Source organism: Lampetra planeri, unplaced genomic scaffold (assembly GCF_965212315.1).
Source record: "Lampetra planeri unplaced genomic scaffold, kcLamPlan1.2.h2 scaffold_1217, whole genome shotgun sequence".
Lineage (NCBI taxonomy): Eukaryota > Metazoa > Chordata > Hyperoartia > Petromyzontiformes > Petromyzontidae > Lampetra > Lampetra planeri.
Window position 1 is genome coordinate 1 of NW_027613932.1, and position 22300 is coordinate 22300.

The window sequence follows — 22300 nt, forward strand, 5'->3', positions numbered from 1 at the left end:
TCGTTACCTTTGTTGGTGAGCAGCGACAGGAAGGCGTCGCGCGTCTGTGGTGAGTGCTGGTTGGAGTGAGCAGACGAAGCCGTGTCCATGTCTTTGGTCCTCTGTTCCAGCCCCTCCAGCCAGGCGTGGTTGCTAGGGGTGACCGGCGGCGGCGCCGTGTCCATGTCACTGTTCAACAGGCTGTCGGCCGACTGCGACTTCAGCAGCTGTGTGCTCAGCACTTTGAGCGACAAGAAGACAAGTCAGGATGTAAAGAAGCTGGCTTCATATGTGTTTGTGTTTAAAAAAAAAAAAAAAAAAAAACGCAGTCGCAGCAGTTTGCTGAGTCATCACAACTGGAAATGGAACCAAACCTAGTAGAGCCGAGCCGGGCCGGAACTGTGTAGTTCTGATAAGTCTGATGCACGACAATCATCCCGTGTTCACTGACACAACCGAAAGGTCAGATCCTGTGTCACTCACCGGTGCGACATCGTCCGTTCTTCAGCGGTGAGCTGAGGCTCCCGACGGGAATAACAGGGAACGGCCACAGAAAATCCTTGTGGAGTCGTTTCAACGCCGAAACAAAGTCATCGACGCGGGCCACGCGGTTGCGTTCGCGGCACAACCAGCCGATGAGCTCGAAGCCCAGCTGTGCCGAGAAGCATCCCAGGTCACGAAGGCGAACCTGCTCCAGGAGGTGGCGGGCGTGACGCCAGAGCATCAGGTCGATGTACATGTTCTCTGCACACTCCACATCCCGACTGGCAGCAAAGAAAGAACATGAGCAGACATTGAGATGAACAGGACTGTAAAGTGTGTGTGAGGGTGGGTGTGTGTGTGTGTGTGCGTGCGTACCCTTTAGCTGAGGGTCCTGCAGGCATGCTAAAGGTCTTCTGCAGGTTGAACTTCCCCGTCGCAATGGAATCTGCCGACTGCGACAAGCTGATGCTGCGATTTCTGAAGAACTCAAAGCCTCCGGTTGAACTGGGTTCCTGCAGAGACATTTTTAAACCCGGTGAACAAAGGTGGGCGCAAAACTCTTCTGTTCCACAACCACAAACACCCTCCGAGCCCCCAGAACCAAGATCTGCAGCATGGGGCCCCACAAACTACGGACATTTTTAAACAAAACCTAAAAACCCATCTTTTTTAAAAAACATAGCGGTAACAGACGTTGTTCTTCTTGCCCCTTTTTCCCTCATGCAGAGTTGATAAAATAAAGTAACTCAGTGGAAGGATATGAAGGTGGGGACCTGTGTGGTGGGAGTCGGAGGCGGAGTCTCCATCTCTCCAGAGCCGATCGCTTTGAGGAACCGGATCATGTGCCGGCAGAGGTCCCACTTTCCCTGCTCGAGCGCTGTGTTGAAGAGTAGAGTGGCGTGCTGTCTGCTCACTGCTGGAACCTCCATGTTCTACACGTAGGAGGAGGAAAGAGAAGACGAGGACGTTGGCTTTGTCACGTTTTACCGTTACGATCCTCACGTCCAGCACGCTGACGTCCCGACCTGCAGTATGATCAGATAGGACGCTGCCGTGTCCAGATCCTGAGCCATGAGACACTCCTCAAACAAGTCTTTGGGGTTTCCCACCGCAGCAAACAGGTAGTTCCACAGAGCGTACTCGGTCTTGCGGGCGCAGTGGACGATGGTCTGGAGGAAGAGCGGGAACTCGGTGATGAACTTGGCCACAGTGGGCAGCAGAGGGTCGGGGATGGGCTCCCGTGACGTCGCCTCCTCTTCGAGCACCACGTGCACCATCAGCTCCATGACGTGGGGGAAGTAGGGGAGGGAGGCACACGACTGAGCGAGCATCAAAGCCTGAGAGAGAGGGAGGATGAAAGAATGTGTTTCACAATCCAGCTGTCAGCTTCTGTGACCGTCAGTGGAGTGTGGGCGTGCTCCTACGTGCCTGTTCGCCCAAGTTGCGAACCAGCAGCTGCCTCAGGATGTGGTGGAGGTAGATCTGGGATGTCCTCTCTACTGTGCAGAAAGGGAACAGCGCCTCCAGTGGCTCTGAAGAACCCTGCAGCCCATCGTACAGCACGGTCTCATTGGTGGCCCCGAGCACCAGGGCGTCCTCGAACAGCACAGCCAGCGGGTAGATGTTGATGTGGAACGGCAGCATGATGCGTCGGGAGAGGAAGGAGTGGGGTTTCCGGTGGTCACGAGGGAACAGCGGCAGCCAGACCTTCATGCCTGCCTCGCCGCAGGATAACCACAGGGCCTCCAGCAGGTGGCGCTTCTTCCTGTCCGAGCGACAGGTGGTCCACACGTTCTCCACGCACTGGGCCAGGACAACCGGAGGACAGAACGGGAGCTGGGCGAGAAACGACGTGGTACAGTCGGTCAGAATTCAGTTCAATTCATCGTCGTCTGCCACCTGCTCCGGTTGCCGATCGGGGCCACGTGAAGGACAGACAACCATTCACCCCTATGGACTCACCAGCTTTTTGTTGTTGGCCGGGTCTCCTTCTCGCGAACCTGCGGCCCTGAGCGGTCCCTCTGCAGCATTATCAACTGGCCAGCCAGGTTCAACATGATGCTCTCTGCCATGCAGGCCTGAGGCGGACCCAACACACATGAAAACCTACGTCCCACGCATGCGTTTGTGTGTGTGCGTGATGTATCGTTACCTGCTGCGGGGCTTTTAGTGTGATACCCGTTTCTGTGCGGACTGAGGTGAGTGTGACGGAGACCACCAGGGCTGGGTGGGGGATGTAGCGGGACATCGACACCTCCTGCAGCAACTCCACGTTGACTGACGGTTTCGGGCTGCGGAAGCAGTCGGAAGCAGGGCCACGTTTTATTTGATTATCAGTTGGTTACAAACGTAAAGTGTAGTCAGTGTGTGAAATGTGAATTTCTCTCGGACATCAGTAAAGCACCTATCTATCTATTCCTACTAGGTCATGAGCATTATTCAAAGAATCCAACTCTATAGCCCTGTGGCTGCTCATTGTGTCATGTGATGCTTTTAAGTCGCTATCAGATTTGGTTCCCAAGGGAACATTGCCACTGAGTAATACTATTACCTAACAGTATTTTGTCTAGCCGGGTGAAAACTGCGCTGGTAGTGCAGAACAGTTCCCGGTTTAGACGACAGCATTGTGTTTGTATTTCAGATACGCTGACTAACTGAGATCTCTGTACTTTAAACACAAAGAGCTGAATGAAAAGCAGGTGAAAAAAAAACGGCCGACCTGTCGTCCCTCTTCTCCACACTGTAGAGGCAGATGGAGCAGTCTGCTCGGAACAAGATCACCATGTCTCTGAAGACGTTGAGCAGCAGAGTGTCTGAGTGCAGCTTGGTGACGGATGCAAAGGCGTTGTCCAGGTTTGACGACCGCTGATAGAGTCTCAGCTGGCGTGAGAGGAGACACCGCAGTGATGTAACACTGGTCCAATCACAGAAACAAACACAAACAGACGTTCACCAGCTAGTCTCACCTGCTCCTGCTGGTCTGTGAAATTGTAGCAGGCCACCACCACAAAGTCATTCCACCAGGCTAGACCTCCCGTCATCGTCATGTTCTGCTCCTGCAGGAAATTCAGACACAGATGTAAACGTACAGTCTATTTCATCCTGGATCTATGGTGTCGATGCCTCTGAAGTCCAGTCCAGACCAAAGATTCCAAAAGCTGCAACGCAAAACGAGGTGCATCCACTTGGAACGGAACGGTACCCGCAACAGTCCAGTTCAAACCGAGGCATCCACCTCATGTACACGAGTGTTGTTTCCACGGCAACGGGTGCGCGCCGTACAGCCGTTGAGCACAATAAACCCATAGGAGAACACACCTCTTCTTATCGGCGAATTTCCGCATCCGCCTGTCGTTTCCCGTGGTGATTTCGTTAGCATAGAATTCACAAGCAGCTGCTGTGAATCAACCATGGTAAAGTCAGGTTTTACTAGTAATATTTATGCACTGACATTTTCAAAGTGTTACCATGGTTGATGCATATTTCTCTTTTACTGTTTCATGATTGATGTATGATGTGCGAGTCTTGCTTAGGAAAAAATGAAATCATGAGGACGGTCATGTGACCAGTAACATTTAAACTCACCTGTGAATGCTCACGTCGACCTGAGGTGAAGCGTCACCAGCTCGCAAATGATTGGTCAGAACGTTGGCAAACAGGCACACTCTGCAAGTTCTAGTGCCGACCAGCCGCGCTGCAACTGTGTCGGCAACGCTTCAGTTGCGCCTTGAATCTTTGATCTGAACTGGCCTTAAGGTCGCTGATGCTGCTAGTTGCTTCTTAATCCTCAGTAACATACCTGAGTGATGTTTCCAAACAGTTTCCATTTCCTTGTGAATAAAGAGTAGTGTGCAAAGCCCCGCCTCCCCGCTACAGCCATGCACTGTCCCGCTGTGTCTATGGCTGCAAACTGCACAAAAAGAAGTGTCGACAGAAGAATCATGAAAACTCACGCAAAACCAAATTCTACACGACTCTACAGATGTTTGCTAATAGTGTTTGTTTTGCCCAAGGACACAATATGGGTTTATGCATCAACAGCACCTGCACACTGAACAGAATGACCACCAAAGTACTAACTAGTGTTTCTCTGACTATTGATCTGATACAACAGGATGCTAAAATTATCATACTTTAAACATTCTGCCACATACCCGTATAGGCCAGTTGCTCTCTAGGTATGTGCTGTGAATCTAGACGGATACGGAGAAAAACACATTATTGCCCACGTACTTTTTATTTGCAACACACCACCTGTTTCCAGTTGGTTGTGGTACGACGATCCCTACCTGGACCACGTGCCAGTGCTTGTGTCCCAGTAAAGTGCTGAGTCCCTGAGAGAGAGAGGGGTTGGGGTTGGGGAGGTTGTGCGGCGGGCTGCCGTCGTGTGGGTGTAAATGTGTGTGTGTCTGTGTGTCCGAGGTGCTGTGGACCTGCGTGGGGTCACCACAGGTCAGGTAGAGACGGTCTTCGCCGTGGAGCAACACCTGCTCCTGATTGCTCTGCAGAGCAGGGACAGAAGCAGAGAGACGCTTTCATGATCTGTACGCGTGTGCAGAACTGCAGATTCATCTTTCCTGCCTCTCACCGTGCAGGGGTTGACTGTGAGGGCACTCTTGATGAAGTGGAACTGCAGTATCCCAGCCTGCAGGGAGGACTGAGGAGGCGGCACCACCTCCACCTCCTGCTGCTCCTCTTGCCGCCGTCTCTCTTGTTTGTTAGGGAGCACCCACAGGTGGTATCCCTCTGCTCCCCAGCTCTGGAAGAGAGGCAGAGAGCAAGTTTCAGTACACACAACAGTAAAATCATTGAGTAGGTGCTACAAAAGTACAAACCATAGAGCTGATTTTAATGGGCTCTTTCTTGGTGCCGTCAGAGCGATACCTGGGGGACACAGAGAAAGACGAAACGAGATGACGCTACGGTCAGGGTACACGCACGTGTTTGTGTGTCCACCTACGCAAAGTCCTCTCCCAGAGTACAGATGAGGTGAGCGCCAAAAACACTCCAGAGTGATAGGCCGCCACATTCCCAGGTAACCATGGCAACACTGTAGTCAGGTGACCAGCAGATGAGCTTGACTGGGCCTGTCTTGTTATAGATGTCTGAATATGGAGACAAATTGAGAGGCGTTTGGTTTAAGCTGCAGGAGGGAAAAAAAATATTAGTACTGAAACCCACACGTTTGAAAGACACATTCAAAAACCCTCCTTCCCTCCTTGACACGCAGAAATGTCAAGTCAGTGATCACAATTTGAAACAGCACTTCCGGAAGAACATCCGAACCGTCCTCAAGGCGATTGGTGAGAAGAACATTCTGGCAATCTTGCTGGTACTGTGGCACTAACAAAAGACGATGTGTGAGCGGAAAATGATGCTGATCTTATTGAGACTGCAGCGGGAACAATGTGGGGTGCTCAATGTCCGACAAAAACAAACACATAAAACACTCCAATGAGGCGAGAATGCCCAGCTCGTGTGCTGTGCTGTAGGTGGGTTAAGATGAGCGTTCCTTGTCGCCTCCGTCTGCCGAAACTTCTCTAGTAAAAAGATCCACTGACTTTCAGGCGCTATCGCTTGAAGAAAAAAACAAACAAACAAAACACTACTGATCTGAAGGATTGAATGTCGAGTGATGCAGACAGTGTATAAAGTATAAATGTGTTTGGATGCAGCAGCATGAATCCAGCTTTACTGTACACGAGGACCCAACAGCTGACAGAATGCACATTGTACAGCATACGGATGATACCTGGGTAGTGTTTGGGGGTGAGCTCCAGTTTGTGGGAGAGCTGCATGGATCCTGTCGTGGTGTCTATCATGTAGACCAGCACCGAGCCGCTGTATTGGGAACAAACACCCGCTAAATCAGTTGTGGTGAGACACACCTTGAAAATTCTGAATACCTTTGAATGTCTTAACTCTAAATGCACATTCACAAGGTTTGGAACAACACACAAGGAAGAAACCAGCAGATGTACAAATCCTGACATTTCCTGACAAGCACACTCTAGTAAGAATCTGCAAACAGGATCCTAGCACACGGACAACGATCCGTCTCCCTAACACACGGCCGCTAGCAAACACACCGAGGTTTTCTTACATGGTTGTAAAGACACAGACAGGGAGAGCTGGAAACGTACATACCTGGCACAACCAAACGCCATCAGTCTGTACTTGTTGTTGACAGCCACACAGGTGCCATCGGTCACGTCTGCTGCCCAGACGCCCTGCAGCTGCTGGACACACACAGGAACACACAAGGAGCTTTTATTCATGTCCAAAATGGAAAAGACACGGTCAGCCCCAGGTCATCCACAGGTCACAGTGTTGGCATGTTGGACAGGCTGAAACAAAGCTCCATAGGAGGCAGAAAATGTTTATGGAACTCTCTTTCTTTCTTTCTTCCTGTCCACTGCACATTACATTCTTTTGCTGTGATCCTTCCTCTGAAAATAACTATACAGCTGTTTCTCACGAAAAAAGGCTTGTATTTGTTAAGACACGACAACGACAATATTTTGTATCGCTTTCGTCTATTGCTATTTTATTTATTTATTTGTATTTATTTATTATCATTTATTTTATTATATTATATATTATATATTTATTTTTTCTTGTACCTGCAAGTACTTCCCAAAGGAAAGAATTATACCATCATATTATACCATCAAATACAAAAGTAAAAAGTGAATTTAGTTAGAAGTGAACGAGGACAACCAGCTAGAGAAAACTTTAAGTACTTGACTTGTCCAGCATCAACGGAACACTTGCTTCCCCTCAAACACCAAAATGATCCGTGGCTCTCTGCCACCAGCCAGAAATGGAGCAGAGATGGTTAGACGGCTGAGTGGCTGTGGATAGCATGTACCGGACTAATCTAATCTTCTAGCCATTCCATTATGGACTCTGAACAAACAACGGTTGTTTTCCCCATTGAGAGTGTCCTTACGTCTGCTGTGATGGTGTTACTGAGCGGGGTGATAAAGCCCAGCCGTCCGTCACTCAGCACCACAGCAAAGCCGTCGAGGGTCAAGCAGTATTCCATACAACGGATGTACAAACCCTCCAGGTCAAGAGAGGGACCACCTACACAGAAACAACAACAAGGTCAAAGGCCATATCCTGGTGGTGTATGCCTATGTCACATTAAAACACTGTGCCAACAGCTGACTCTGATCTTATTTCTTATTCTCCACTGTTAGTGAGTGTTCTGTCTGACCTCGAGCAGACTGGAGGTCTAGGGAGAAGGGGATTGTAGTGAAGCAGATGGCCTTGCGTCCATTGCCTCCTAACCCGTCCCAGTGCAGCACGTGGAGGTAGCCGTCGGCGGTGCACACCAGTAAGTCCTCCTGGAGGGACTGCAGACTATCGGGAGGACCGGGAAGAGAAGGAATAAGGAGACAAAAATAAACAAGACAGCCAGACACGGGCTAGTGGTGGTTGGGATGTGTGGGGGTGTTGGAAAACAATGGACTGGTTGTCATCCAGCTGTGGAGGTCTGAACCTTTTACGAGCCAGCTGTGATGAGGCCACCAGCGTCTCATTGTCGTCTAATACAAAAGGGAAGACACACCGCGTGTTTGTTTGTGTGTGTGTGTGTGTGTAAAGCAGTTGGTTTCAGTAAAGTATGAGAGGTCAGATAGAAGCAATGGAACAATGAGACAACATAATGAAGGCCTTTTACGATGGGGTCAAGTTGAGCTGTGATACATGTGATGTATGTACGGTGATTCATTGTTCATGAAGGCAACATGTGTCCTTCATTCATCATCCGAATCGCTGTTGAGGTCAGTGCTACTGAGGAATGACAACCTGGAACATGTACTGTGAGGGCGGATTTACACTGGAAGCGTCTGCGGCGTTACACACAACGCCGCAGACTCCGGTTGATTTTCAAAATAAAACACCACAACGACATAATGTGTGTAGGAGAGCCACATGTACTGAGCTCGCACTGGGAACGGAGCAGACGCTTCCAGTGTTAAATCCACCATGAGTGTTTCCATTATTTGTCAACATTTATCTTTTTCACTCGTTCATGGTCCAGCCCTTCCTTGAGTGAAGGTCCAATACGGTTGTAACTCACCGCGCTAACACACGATACAGTCAGTACAAATGAGTCTGAGATAACTTTTACATCAATAAATGTTGATGTCAAACTACACATCACATCAGCGATGTCGGATTATATCACATGACACAAGGCGTGCAACGGTGTGATTCCCAGCCTTTGTGATTACGCCTAATCCGTAAATTGTGGTAACAAGTAACTTTGGTGAATCTTGTGTGGTAGGCAAAGCATGAAGAACACTGTGGAGGTGTGGAGGAGGAAGCATTTGCGGGCAGTGTCACAGCAGGAGACACCCACTCATCTCTGGCACAGTCAGGCTGTACCTGTGAAATGCCAGGAGAGCTCTCTCTGCCAACGAGCACCCTGTAATCTATCTGTCAAACGAAGACAAAGCTTCAGAATGTACACAACAGTGTGACGATGTAGACAAAACAAGAAAAACAAAAGGAGCGACGAGCTGAAGACAACGCGACTCTGGCATGACAGTTTTTGTCTCACAGCAGACAAATGTTGGAGGATGTGCCAGTGATTGTACGCAAGGACGGAGAGGAACGAAAGGAACTGAGATGGGAACGGTGGAAAACAAGGGCTTATTATGTTTTACATGCCCTTGATGCAGGTTTCACTTTCCACCTTAACCCATTATATTACAATTTACTGAGGTATATAGAGCATCACATTCATCTTTGACTGATTCTTTCTGACATGAAGCTTCACAGTGAACATGTCCCCATGATGGTCTAGTAGGTGGGACTTTTTTTTTGTAAATGGCATGAAATTCCACCTATTCTGAAAAGCAAGAAGAACCTAGTGACATCACAACACAAACTCTAATTTACAAGTAAGACACAGTAAGACAAAACCTGATCCTCCCATACATCAGACTGGACTCCTTCCCTAACACATGACTCAGATAAGGCCCTTTCATCAGTTGTCACTCTGTCCACCCGCCCAACTTATTCATCAGTCAGTTATGTAAGTCATTACCCCCACATGTTGTGTCACTCTGTAGAAAACTCAAGAGTGCTCTTGCTGCTGCCATCTCTCACTGAAAACTGTCTTTCACATGTGAGTGATCATTCCATATTTTCATCAATGATCCCTCACATGTGAACTGAATGACATGTTTGTATGTGCAGGGAGATTCCATGTTAACAAATGGAAGAAACGGTACAGAAATGGAAAGGGGAAGCGTGAAATACTAAACATGATTCATGGCACTTGCTCTGGTGCCTCTGTTCTGATGTGGGGACACAAAAAAGGATTCAGCACGTTTTCTATTCATCTGTCTTTTTATGGCACAGTTCCACAAGGTGCAGCAACCCACACAGTAAACTAGGTGTTGACCTGCTGCGTGGCTGCACATGATTACGCCTCCTGTGTAGAAACTGGCTGGCGCACAGGAAGCAGCTGCATTTGATTGTGAGCCTCAAAAGGTGAGCATGTCAGAAACAACAGAGGAACAGACACAACATGGGGGGCACACGGGCAAACCGAGGAGGGTAGGGGGGGTCCTACCTGGTGATGGGGGCTTCCAGATCTACAGGCTTCTTCATTTCTAGAGACAGTGCAGGGGCACATTGCTCCTCCTTGTAGCCCGGAGTTACCTTCACACGAGGACTTCCTCTGCGCAGACACATAAACACACATTTAGAACTGATGTGTGAGCGAAAACTGCTGAAGCGTTTCTAACTGACAGAGCTGAAAAAGTTCTCTTCATTTGCCCGGACTTGCCCAGCCTCTGACGGAACGCTGTCTAGGAATGCAAGTCACGCAGATGTACTCGCATTTTGGACACAAAGGCATGCAAACGCCACCACAGGAAGGACTTAAGAGACATCAGGCGCTTTGTTCTGCTGGATGGCTGCCATGCTTAACGCTGCTGTTCCTCTGTCACCAAACAGTGTCACTATTACTGCTCATATTATTGCACGATTGCTGTTTTGTGTTTTGTATGAATAACTGCAATTCTGTGTTTTAATTTGTCCCCTAAACAAATACTGCCTCGCTCTGATTGGATTGGATTGTTTGGAACTAACATTTTTTTTTAATACAGGCAATGACGTTCTTTTTTCCTCCTTCACATGAAATACACCGTGGTCCATATACCAGTATGAAGTCCAGACGGTTGTGTGTGTGTGTGTGTGTGTGTGTGTGTGTGGTGGCTGTTTGGTCTCTGCGATCGTATCCTGTTCTGTCTCTCTTCTCTTGTTTTGTCTGTGACAAAAATCCACAAACTGAGCAGCAAGTTCACCATCATTCTCCATGTCCGACATTGTTGATGTGTTCCATAGAAAACGCCATCACAGCAGATTGGCACAGACGTTGCATTGAGGAGGTACTGGATTGTAACGGAGAACGACATGTGTGCAACCAAACCGAGTCCAGTTGAGCAGATCTGGAGCTCTCAAGTGGAAAAGCTGCATAAAGCTCAGCGTGACTCAGCATCTAGTAGAAAGACGATATTGAGATGATGTTCCACTCACTTTGGGTACACGGGCTCATAGAGGTACTTGTCATCCCCTCCACCCAGCACGGTAAAGAGGAGGATATATCCTTTGGTAGTCTAACAAACAGAGAAAAATTAAACAGTTAATAGATTACACAAACTGATATTACAAAGGACAATCAATGACAAATAAATCTCATAAGTCTGGGTATATTTCAGAAACGTATGTCTGAGCAAACACAATCGTTCCTTCAGTCCTTGTAACCACCTTTGCTTTCCCAGTAGCTGAGATGGTTCAACGACAGACAACCACTCAAAGACGGTCAGGTATAGGCACTTTCTCAATGAAAAAGACAATATTAAACTATTTGATGTTTAATATTTCTGTGTAATAAATCTGAAACTGAAAGAGCTGCACTTGTATGGCCGCTTTACACAAGCATGTCCTCATCCAAATCTGGTTTTATGGACGGGCCTGTCTGTGTGAATACATTACCAAACAACATTTATATATATTTATCCAATGATTAGAAAAATATTTAAGGGTGTTCTTATTAGCATTTTAAGGTGTTTCATGATGAAATTGCTTTGTAATCTGCTAAACCTCTGTAACTGAAATCTACACAGCCACTGCCGCAGGGACACAAATAATCTCCTTTGGAGAGGAGAAGATGATATTATTGTGCCTTATGTAACCCAAACGTAGCTGCTCATTCATTGTTTTGAGGACAAAAGGGTTTGACAAATAACTTGCTTCATTCTGTGGAGAAGTTACCTAATGTAACTCCAGCAAAGTCTCTGACAAAGACTTGTAGAGTTACAGGTCACACACACACACACACACACACACACACACACACACACACACACACACACACACACACACACACACACACACACACACACACACACACACACACACACACACACACACACACACACACACACACACACACACACACACACTACTACTACTACTACTACTACTACTACTACTGTCAGCAACCATTTGCAATCGTATGTGAGTTTGTAATTGCTGAACAATGGAACAAACCCAGAGTCACCTACAAATAGATAGTTGAACAAACCATGACCACTAACACAAACTGAACATTTCATGTCATATTATTGATTATTTATTAAGTATTTCTAATTTCCTGCCACCTCCATAAACACTGGAACTGGACCTGGTCTGCTGTTGTCATGCTGCTGCTATTGATTTAATATATGTGACAAATAAATTCATACACAGTTTTAAATACCCTTATTAATCTATATATAATTTATGTAGTCATATATATAATGTATTATTCACATTTTTGTCAAATGTTTTATACACTGTACAGTACTTGTTTTTTTTTTTTAATGTGTGATATCCTATGCTATTTTTTGTCTTGTCATAAAAAAAGCTCTCAACTACGGGGATGATGTTCTGGCACACTTTGTGACGGACAAAACACTAAAGGAACAGTTGACTCTTTCCAGTGTGGTGACCGAACAGTGGACAGCAGGCTGTTTAACAAGAGACAACAGATCAACACAGTGATGAAAAACAAACCCAAAGAGACTAATGCCAGCAGCAATACGACCAAACCTGTGAAGACAGGGATTCGCTCCATGCTGATAGGAGGAGCATAGTAAGTCTGCTTTTTGTCAGAACACTGATGTTCTGTCAGCGTGACGTCGTCAATCTCAGGACCTCTTACATTCACAAGTCCTAACAAAGCTGCAGTCCCAGAGGGAGGTCTTGGGGGCAGAAAAGACCTGTGAATGTAACTAGACAGCTATTCGAAAAGCTTGGCAATTACATCTCAGTGCAGAATCAAAGACCGGGGGAGGGCTATTTGGAAATCCAAGGTGGACTTAAATGGCGCCCACTCACACACCCCTTTCGACTGCAGATTGATCACACATGAAATCATTTACATATCCATTTATCTTGTATTCAGCTGCCGTTAGAGTCACTTCAGCTTGTCTTGGCTGGTAAGTGAAAAGGTCAAGAAGAAAAATAGGAGAGATAAAAGGTGACGGCAGCTACTGGGCTGCATTTCATGTCTCCAGGACTCTTCCTATGTTCACACATGTAGATTTCCAAACACCAGAACTGCTAGAAGATGCTAGTCAGTGTCATTTGAGGTGTAAAAAAAAAAAAAACACACACTGTCACTAAGATTCAAAGGGCAAAATGCACTACATAAAAACACCAAGGTGGAGGAACCATGTTCTGAAGTTGAATTAGGCCACGTCCACACGTACAGTTTTTTTCCCCTCAGTTTTCCTCTGCCTTAGATGAAAAGGTGACGGTGTAATTACCAAGGACAAACATCAAAACTACAGAACCTTGTTCTGCACGGACATGATAACGTAAAGAACTGACTTGTTTTAAACGCAAACAACTAAGAAGGATGCAGACAAAAGTGACTAGAAGCACTTTCAGTTCAACCTTTGAAGACCACCGAAATCCTGTTTTTCACTGAGAATGGCAGGTCAGCAGAAAACTGTTCCTAGTGAAATGGTACACTCACGCCCCTCTTATGCATGTTTAAACAGGCTCTGGGGTAAGCACGTTCACACACGTACACACGTGCGGATATTTAACAGAAGCTCAGTATGTTTTAAAGTGGCCATCGGCTCCAACACCTCAGCAGACAATTAAAAACTGGTCCTCTGTATTTCCCTGTGAAACAGTATCTGCGTCGATTCCTTTCAAAGCAAAAATACCATTGCAATGAGTACAGATGTTTATCTCTAACTGCAGCGGGAATGTGATCGGGTAGCACACAGGTTTTGGGAAGCCAAGCGTACAAAGGCTCAAGACATTTGTTCCATCTCTCCACCCATCCATTCATCTGTGGTTGATTTCTATCTCACAGCACAGAAACACGAGGGCTCGTTCCTGGTACGTAAACTGCTGTGAAACTGATTATTTCTGCATAATCAGTGTTAGAGTATGATGCCATTTATAGCTGTGGTTATTTATTCGTGTTTCTCTTATTGTGTCACTCTCCTGAATGCGTCCTGTTGAATAAAAAAAGGGGAAAATCATTTTAAAGCTGCTACTGTTTGCAAATATTTTTCATCATTCTGTCAACTCCCACTGACAATGCCTACAAACGCACAGGTTAAATATTTGTAGAAGTACAAATATTCATCACTTCTCCTACATGTTTAGATTTTTATATTTACAAAACCCAGTAATTCAGTATGTACTTGTCAGTATGTGGAGTGACCTCAAATTCTTGGCCACTTTATGAAAGTCCTTGGTGAAAACACTTTCCTGAGTCCTTCTGACTGTAAGCATAATAACAGAGACGGAACATTTGGGCCTTGAAACAAATTCCAAGACACACACAAGAAAAGCTTCAGAGTATGAAGCATTTGCCCTGTTTGAAGAACTGGATTCTTTTCCAACTTGTGCCTCACAAACAAGTTCATTTATTTCAGTGTGTCAGTTCTATTAACTGTGTATCCCTTTCATAAGTCTAATATCACAAACACACACAAAAGAACGTAAGATAGCAACGGTTTAGGAGGTTGATTATATTAGCCTTGAGGTCTGCAGGGCGTGTGAGTAGCCAAACATCTGGAAAACAGCTGGTTGCTGAGTGAAGTGTACTGCCTGGGTAATGCTGCTTTTCATTACGCTGCTGTCCCTGACCTCTTCATTCAGTTCAACCTACGAGAAAACCCCAATACTTCAGAGGTGAGAGGCATTTTAGCTTCTCTGAAACGAAAAAGAGACAGTTTGACGCCATTACGTAAGACGTATGCGCTGACAGACACTCAGTCAGATGGTACGTTGTTTAAATATGATGAGTAAAAGGACGTGTGGCAGTTTTCAGTGCTAAAAACCCATAATATAATCTGTATCAGCCGTCAGGTGTTAACGTGTCTTCTTTGAAAGACATTCACTTACATGTGGGACACCTCTGACTGTCACTTTGAAACAATTCACGTAAGAATAAAACAGCCGCATCATTACTGTCTTCCTATTGAGTCTGACAGGATGAGGTTGGAACTGCACCTGACATTGACCTGCTGTCCCAGACACGTTCACAGCATTCATTCATGCATAGACAGGTGAACACCAAGAGCCTCAATGACATCAAGTAATCCAAAAAAAAAACAAACGCACCACTTTCACTGAGGCCAGAATTTCATGGTAGAACACAACATAACACAACGTAAAAGATTTGCTGTTATCTGATAAAGCATAACACAAATGAGCTACATTGCTAAACTATACATTGAGAATTTCTCACAGAGATTAATAAAGTATCTATCTATCTGTCTATTATATATTATACAAAGAACATTTATACAGGAAAGACCGTGGTCCTGTTATGTGGATAGCTACAATGGTGGATTCAATCGGACGATTTAGTGACACCATGCTGAATGCATCAATTCAAGTACAGTGGAGACCTGGTGGAAATGTAAAGCACACAGTCATTATATGTCTGCATGAACACAGGGACAAACCAACACAAAGCTGGGAATTTAGTCAGAAAAAGGATATGTTTATAAAGACTGGGTCTTTATGGTGGTACTAATCACATGACCTGAAGAAGCTGACTATCACACATGCTGACTCAGACACTTGTCTGGTGTGATTACTCAACACAATGCTCACAGCTCTGCTCACAACTGTCATTACTGGTGACAAGAAGAGCAAACATCAGAGGCAGATTTACCTTGAAGTTCATTTGCGTGTTGCATTAACATTCTTTTCATCAGTTCATCTAGGAGTCAAAAGGAGTAACTGCCTCTTCCTCTTTCTCAACTCAAACTATATTCATAGTTGTTCTATGTGAAATTAGATTTAGTTTTGCTTTCTGTCTCAGTAGAGGAAACAACGTTTGTGACAATACCTGGTTTATTACTCAACAGAAAGTCTGATTTCATGCCAGCACTGCGATCAAACAATGGTGCGAATGGAGTAAGCACCGCATGGTTGATCCAGCGAAATTAAAAGCATCAGTAACCGACTGTGAAGACCTGATAGTGGAGGAGGGTTTGAGTTAGAATTATGAAAATAAGCTTGTGTGGGTTTGCATACAGAAATGTGCTGGCGACAAAGACTCCTGTCATCGCTACACGAATATTTAATTTGCTTCATTTTTGCTTGCAGGTGCTTCTCCGTTGAGTATGATAAGCGGAGGTTTGGAAGGGACTTTTGTCGGTGGATAAAAATACTTTATTCCAAACCGAGAGCAGTTGTTCTTACAAATGGGGATTTTATTCTTTAGTCTCTCACAAGGAAACCACCGCAAATCACAGCTATAACATCTTCTCAGTTCATCTGATCTTAATTGTAGATTATAGTCTGGTGGGGGTGTTATATTCCATAACCTCAGGATATTTCAGACTGCTGTGACAATCATGAACAGCGAAGTCATTTTTTTGACACTTCTGTTATTTGTGTTTGGTCACCCTAAATAAGCATAGTCCTTGGCAAGATGGATAAAAAATGGATTGAAATTATATCGGACAACAGGACATGAATGAGGAGCTTGTATAGCTGTGACTAAATATTCACTATTTATGTTAGGTTCTAAGTTGAGTGTGTGAAGTACTCTGTATTGGCATGTATATGTACACCTGGGATCAGTGTCGAATAAAAAAAGAAATAACTGAAAAAATATATATGATCAGCAGTGTTATAATGTAAATATTTCTCATCTTCCCTTTTCCACTTCTTAGTATGGATGCATGTGTATCGATTCACAAAGCACACAAATGAAATGAGGCCCCCCCAACAAAAAAAGCAAAAAAAGCTGAGGTAGCTGGATTGTTACAGCGAGGAAAAAAACAGGGCTGTGTTTTGAATACCACGTAATCTGCATCAACTAACAACTAGAGCAAGGATGGATTTTTCCGACCTGTGTTGATGAATCTGGAATACAACGTGATTTTCACTTGGAAATTACATTACCATCGAGTCCTCGACTCTGACGTCCGCTGCATTCGTTTGTGTATTAAAGGCTGTTGCCAGTGCACTGTGGAGCAAACCCTTCTCTCACTCTGAGCTTGATCACATCAGAGTACAGTGATCAACACAGGACAACCGGAAAACAGAAGCACTAAAATTATCAGCATCTAAAATGTTAAAGATCAGTCTGATCAGTTACTGCTGTATCTACCACAGATAATCTAAAGCAAGCTGTTAGGCGGTTACTGTTGATCAACCAGCAGAGTACTGTTGTGTTGACCTCAAACAAAGAAACATTCCCAGATGAACCCCTCAGCTAACCGTAAAGTAACATTCCTCACACACGCCACTCTGAGACAACTCAGAATGCCATTTATAAAATATTAACAACTCGTGCATAATTGTAACACCTGTAAACCCTGAACTGAGTGTGCTGAGGTTCACATCATGACTGTGGAACCATTGGCATTATAGTTTGCTTGTAAATATCAGATGTGTTGTATTTTGTCCTCCTTCCTGAGTTAAGTCAATCATCATCATCATCATTATCTACTCAAATGGATTTATGGGGTTCTATAGTCATGCAATGAAGCTAATTAATAGATTCAGATCCCACTGCCAATGACAGCTCTCCACAGCTTTCAAAGTTGTCAGGCTGCGTCAGCGTTCACACTCCACTAATACATGGCCGTCTTGAACCGTGCTTTGCACATGTCTGAGTGTAGTGTGCTTTGCACACTACATGACAGTGGCGGAAGGGGCCACACTTCATTAGATCTTTCACCCAGAGGAGCCCCTAATGAGCTTGGAAACACATAATCCAAACTGTTTGTGCGCTGATGTGAAGGTGTTGTTTTGGTGGGAATTGTAATACACAATCTTTAGCATGGGTCCAAAGAATCATGGTGATGATGTTGGCTGTATAATTAACCCCTAATTAATAAAACACTGCAAAATATAACAGTTATCAATATCCAACTATTATTTGTTTGAACATATCTATTTAGAACTCTGGTGGTTTGTTTAAAATGGAACACGATTGGGAAGATGTGGATAAATAGACAAATGCAAATAAACGACTCTGCAAAAATATCACAAGTTAGTTTACTTACCGCCACAGCTACCATGGAGTCGTCTGGTTTCCATTCTACCCTCTGGTAGAAGCCAAACTGGGCCGCCGCCTTTGCAGACTCGATATAGCTGACTATCAAGACGCTGGGCTGTGGGTGGAGAACGGGGACACGGGAAAGAAAATGAGCACATTAACCATTCTGCAAATCACTATGGAAGAGTTCAAACGACAGATGCCGTTTACAATCGTTCCACGCGTTCTTCTTGGGTGGCAAAATCTGGCACATACATTTGCCAACAATCAAATCGATCACCAACGGCAGACACAGCTGTGTCGGCTGATGACTGAAATAGACATGAGCATTTGCTGAAGAAGCCTGGTAACATGACTTCTTTGTGGTACATTTTTTTTCCATCATCATACTTATCTTCCCATCTGTTGTAGACAAATGACTGCATAGTCATAGTTTAGTATGAGACTTCATTCTTACAGGAATGGAGATATGTCCCTCTGCTTAATCTCCCCTTCAGGCCTTTAGTTTCTAATCCTCACTCACACTGCTCCGTCTCTTCTTTCTCTCACAATCAGTCAGTTACTTGATATGTTGCTCCTGCACGTGTGTGGTAATTTTCCAATCTCTAAAATCTCCTTCTACTCTTACTTCCAGCTTTATGGTAAAGCCCCCTCCCTTCCACACCCCCTCTATGAGATGTGCTTCTGCTGTAACTGTAACTGTAAACCAACAAATACACATCGGTAGGTGATAAAACGACTGTTGGAGAGGAGTGTTGGTTATGTCAGAAGCTGTTTGTTCTTGGAAAGTCTCTGAAAGGCGTCTTCTTGGTTTACTTTTTGAAATCTGTCCATCATTCCATGAAGAGAGACATAATTTGTGGCGAGACAACTTGCAGTCCTTCACATTGTCTGAAAAACAGGAAACTCTATACTGAATGGACATGGTAACCTAAAAACAAGAGGGACAGTAAATATCCCATATATTTTCATCTATGCAACATTAGACAGTCATTGTAATCAGAGAGTGGGTAAGGTATATACCATGCAGTGTCAAGTCTGCAGAATTAAAAGTTAATGGCGCCACTGATACCTGAACTGTTGAAATTTGTGCAGTATGGAAAACTGGATGGGAGAGTCACTTTTCGTTCATAGTTGTGTAACAGCAGAACTAAAAAAAATCGAGGTGTTCTATAAGAACATTAAGTCTGGGCAATGGGGATATGTACTAAGTGAACAACAAACTGTGGTCATCAAAAGCAGAAGAAAACTATAAGTGTTCTCAGATGATTTTAAATTTCTCTTGGAGATGAATAAGTATCTATCTATCTATCTATCTATCCATCTATCTAGATCATTAAAAAGTCATTGGCCAGCCCAGGGTAACACAATGAAACCTGAAACACTGTACTTACAGATCCTCAAGAAAACAATGGATAGAAAACATTAACTAAATTTGATCTGAAACGGATTGCAAGGGAGCAACAGACATGAGCTCATGTACTTCCTCTGCACTGCCTTTCCCATGCTTCACCACAAATACATGCAGTCAGTCTCTGTAACCTAAGAAATCCCTGGGGAACACAAAGGATTACCGTACACACACACACACACACACACCAATGCACAATACCTACTGCCACATATATGCATGTGTATACACACCGCTGGTAATTTTCAGACACATACAGCCAAATATGGTCCTATTCTATCACAATAGTGCTGCAACAATAATAACCTCCAGTCCTCTATTCCCCAGCACTGCGCAGTATCTCACAGCTGTGGCAGGGTGACAGAAAATAATAGCTACAAGGCTAAGCTACTGTGCTACACGGATTAGTAATAGCATCTCGACTGAACTAACTGGGTTGAGCCTACGTTGGCAGAGGTTCACAACTAATGGGATTAAAGAGTGGAGACATGGTGGGCAAATAGAGGCTAAAATCAACAGAAGCATAAAAACAACAGCAAATATAACTGGATATGGTTATGCTCATGTTTGCTTCATATAAACACCACAGAATCATACATTTACTTCAAGACGATGTTACTGAATTCATTTAGACAAAAAATTGGGGTCCTGACCTCAAAATTGATCATATACATGACAGATGTGCACAGGGTATGTAAAGAGGAAGACATTGACACTCTTAATTTGTCTCAGATGCTCCTAAGTAGAACTTGGAAGAAAGAGAGGAAGCGAAACATCCATTGTTGGTAAAACTCAATAGCACACAAGCTGTGTGGAGCACAGAGCACCAGTAACAATGTGCTCAATTCCAGATTAACACATGAAATTTGCCCTATTTACACACAATAAATCTTCCGTGCCCTTAGAACTGCACGGAAATCTGACGGTGACACGACAGACAATCATGTAATGAGGAAGCACCAGACATTTTATTGACTTAATCACAGTTTCTTCCGACATTCCCCCTGTGTGTGAATCCATCAAAGCACCAAGTCAGCTAAGTCATCGTCTCAAACGGTGTAAGAGCACAGAACCATGTCTGTAAATACACACACACACACACATACACACAAATATTTTTTTCTACTGCAAAAACTACTGTGGTGGGAGGGGGGTCCAGAAAACTAGCAGATATGCTAACATAACTTACCATTATTAAACACTTCACTCTTAGAACTGAAGTGATGTTACCGGCTGTCACACTGATCACTGCATATGTTCAGTGAGTGTTATCCAGAGAAAACCTTGTTGCCCAAATTTGTCTTAAGTCCAAAAGACCAGGTGAACCCTGCTATCCTTGGCTAGATAAGACCTTCACCTTTTCAACTTCAAATCATCAATGATGATGCTTCTGGATGGACTGAATGGAGGGAGTCACATTCTCACACACATACATTATGTGAAGCTATGTCACCTAGCTTATTTGATTTGTTTTATGAGACACCGTGTGAAAAGATACAAGCAAATATGTTTCTCATGAATAACGACGCAGTGAAATGTTCAGTGATGTATTTACTAGGGATGAAATAGCGATGATTTCAAGTACGGAGCTACTACTAGCCTGCAGTAAACACAACATGCCCATGTTAGCCAAAAATCCATGTGCAATCTTCTCATGTTAACTTACCCGACTAAACCAGATGCTGAGCTGTGTTTCGGAGAGAACGGCAAAGTAAAGCCTCTGGGAACTGGGCTGGATGTGGAAGGGCTCCTCTTCACTCCTCAGCGGACAAAGCAGCCTCCGGGGCCAGCCAGTTAGAAAATACATGACGGCTCTCCGAACAGCGGGGCAATGCCAGGTCGTCTGTGCCCTTACTCTTATTCCTTAAACAGACTCTCCAAGCTGTACATAGTCGGTTGATTCCGCGAAAAAAGGAGACTCACATATGCAGTCGAAAGTTTACACTAACCAGGCGATCGATCCGTGCCCTTCCAACAGAAAAAAACAAACAGCTACACAGCTAGCCCAGGTTAGCATTGGCTTTGCAACTTGAAGCTAATGAGCAGTCCGAAGCGGCGACAGACTAGCCAAGAGTAATCAGCCCAGAGCAACACCACACACCATATATGTCTAGTATTTAACGTCTGTTAACCTAAGCTCCCGCCGCTACATCAATTCCTGCAGTGTCGGAACCAACGATGTTTAATAACGGTAAAGCGCTCAACTCTTCTGTCCCTCGCCGACGCCATGTTTTACTCAAGACTGATTGGCCACGAAGGAGAAGTTTGCGTCGTGTTGACATGTGACGTCACCAGTCCGCGTTGAATGGATTTTGTCTGGCGAGCGGATCATGACACATACTTGTGATACTTGGTGGTGCGAGGACATAGTTGTGTAACTTTAAGACACGAAACTACTTACACATCGTTAGTGAGTGCTTTGTTATTCGTACGCCACTGCTAGCAGAACTGTCGCCACAAATACGCCGCCGTGATGGGAACCATATACGGATCGACGGTGCTTGTTTCTTTACGGACCTTTAAGGGTGATACAACCGTGAATAGTAGTTTATTGAAACTAAATAATTAAATCTGGTTACAAAAAGTTATAGTTTTGGTGGTTCTTCCTTTTCTATACGGATGCATTTCTTCATCAGCCTTTAGCTGCGGTATATTACATGAATCAAACACAAATTTTCAAATGTGAAGTGATTTAAGACATTTCGGTATTAAATTACTTTGAATTGAAATTAGTTGAATTTCATGCACCGTCTACCAACATCTTTGCAGACCATTACCCCCCCTTAAAACCGTTAAAGAGCAAAATTATGCTGACAAATATAATTATACACGATTCATAATTGTGAATCCACCAAGACGGTTGTGGT

At 44.6% G+C, this 22300-nt stretch overlaps 1 protein-coding gene across 1 annotated transcript; it reads right to left on the reverse strand.

The window, feature by feature from the left end:
* Positions 1–7: 7 nt before the first annotated feature.
* RIC1 (RIC1 partner of RAB6A GEF complex) lies at positions 8–21240 on the reverse strand (the record flags this gene model as incomplete). The annotated part of the gene is given in 25 exon segments (XM_078621903.1): positions 8–220; positions 463–743; positions 838–974; positions 1236–1394; positions 1488–1799; positions 1891–2298; positions 2425–2447; positions 2450–2540; positions 2615–2753; positions 3182–3342; positions 3429–3518; positions 4262–4372; positions 4617–4655; positions 4752–4964; positions 5051–5221; positions 5298–5346; positions 5423–5567; positions 6215–6303; positions 6610–6701; positions 7415–7551; positions 7685–7830; positions 10055–10162; positions 11023–11102; positions 18030–18137; positions 21100–21240. Coding segments are annotated over 25 exon segments (3643 nt in total), but the record flags the coding sequence as incomplete, so codon positions are not given.
* Between the last annotated feature and the right edge of the window lie 1060 nt (positions 21241–22300).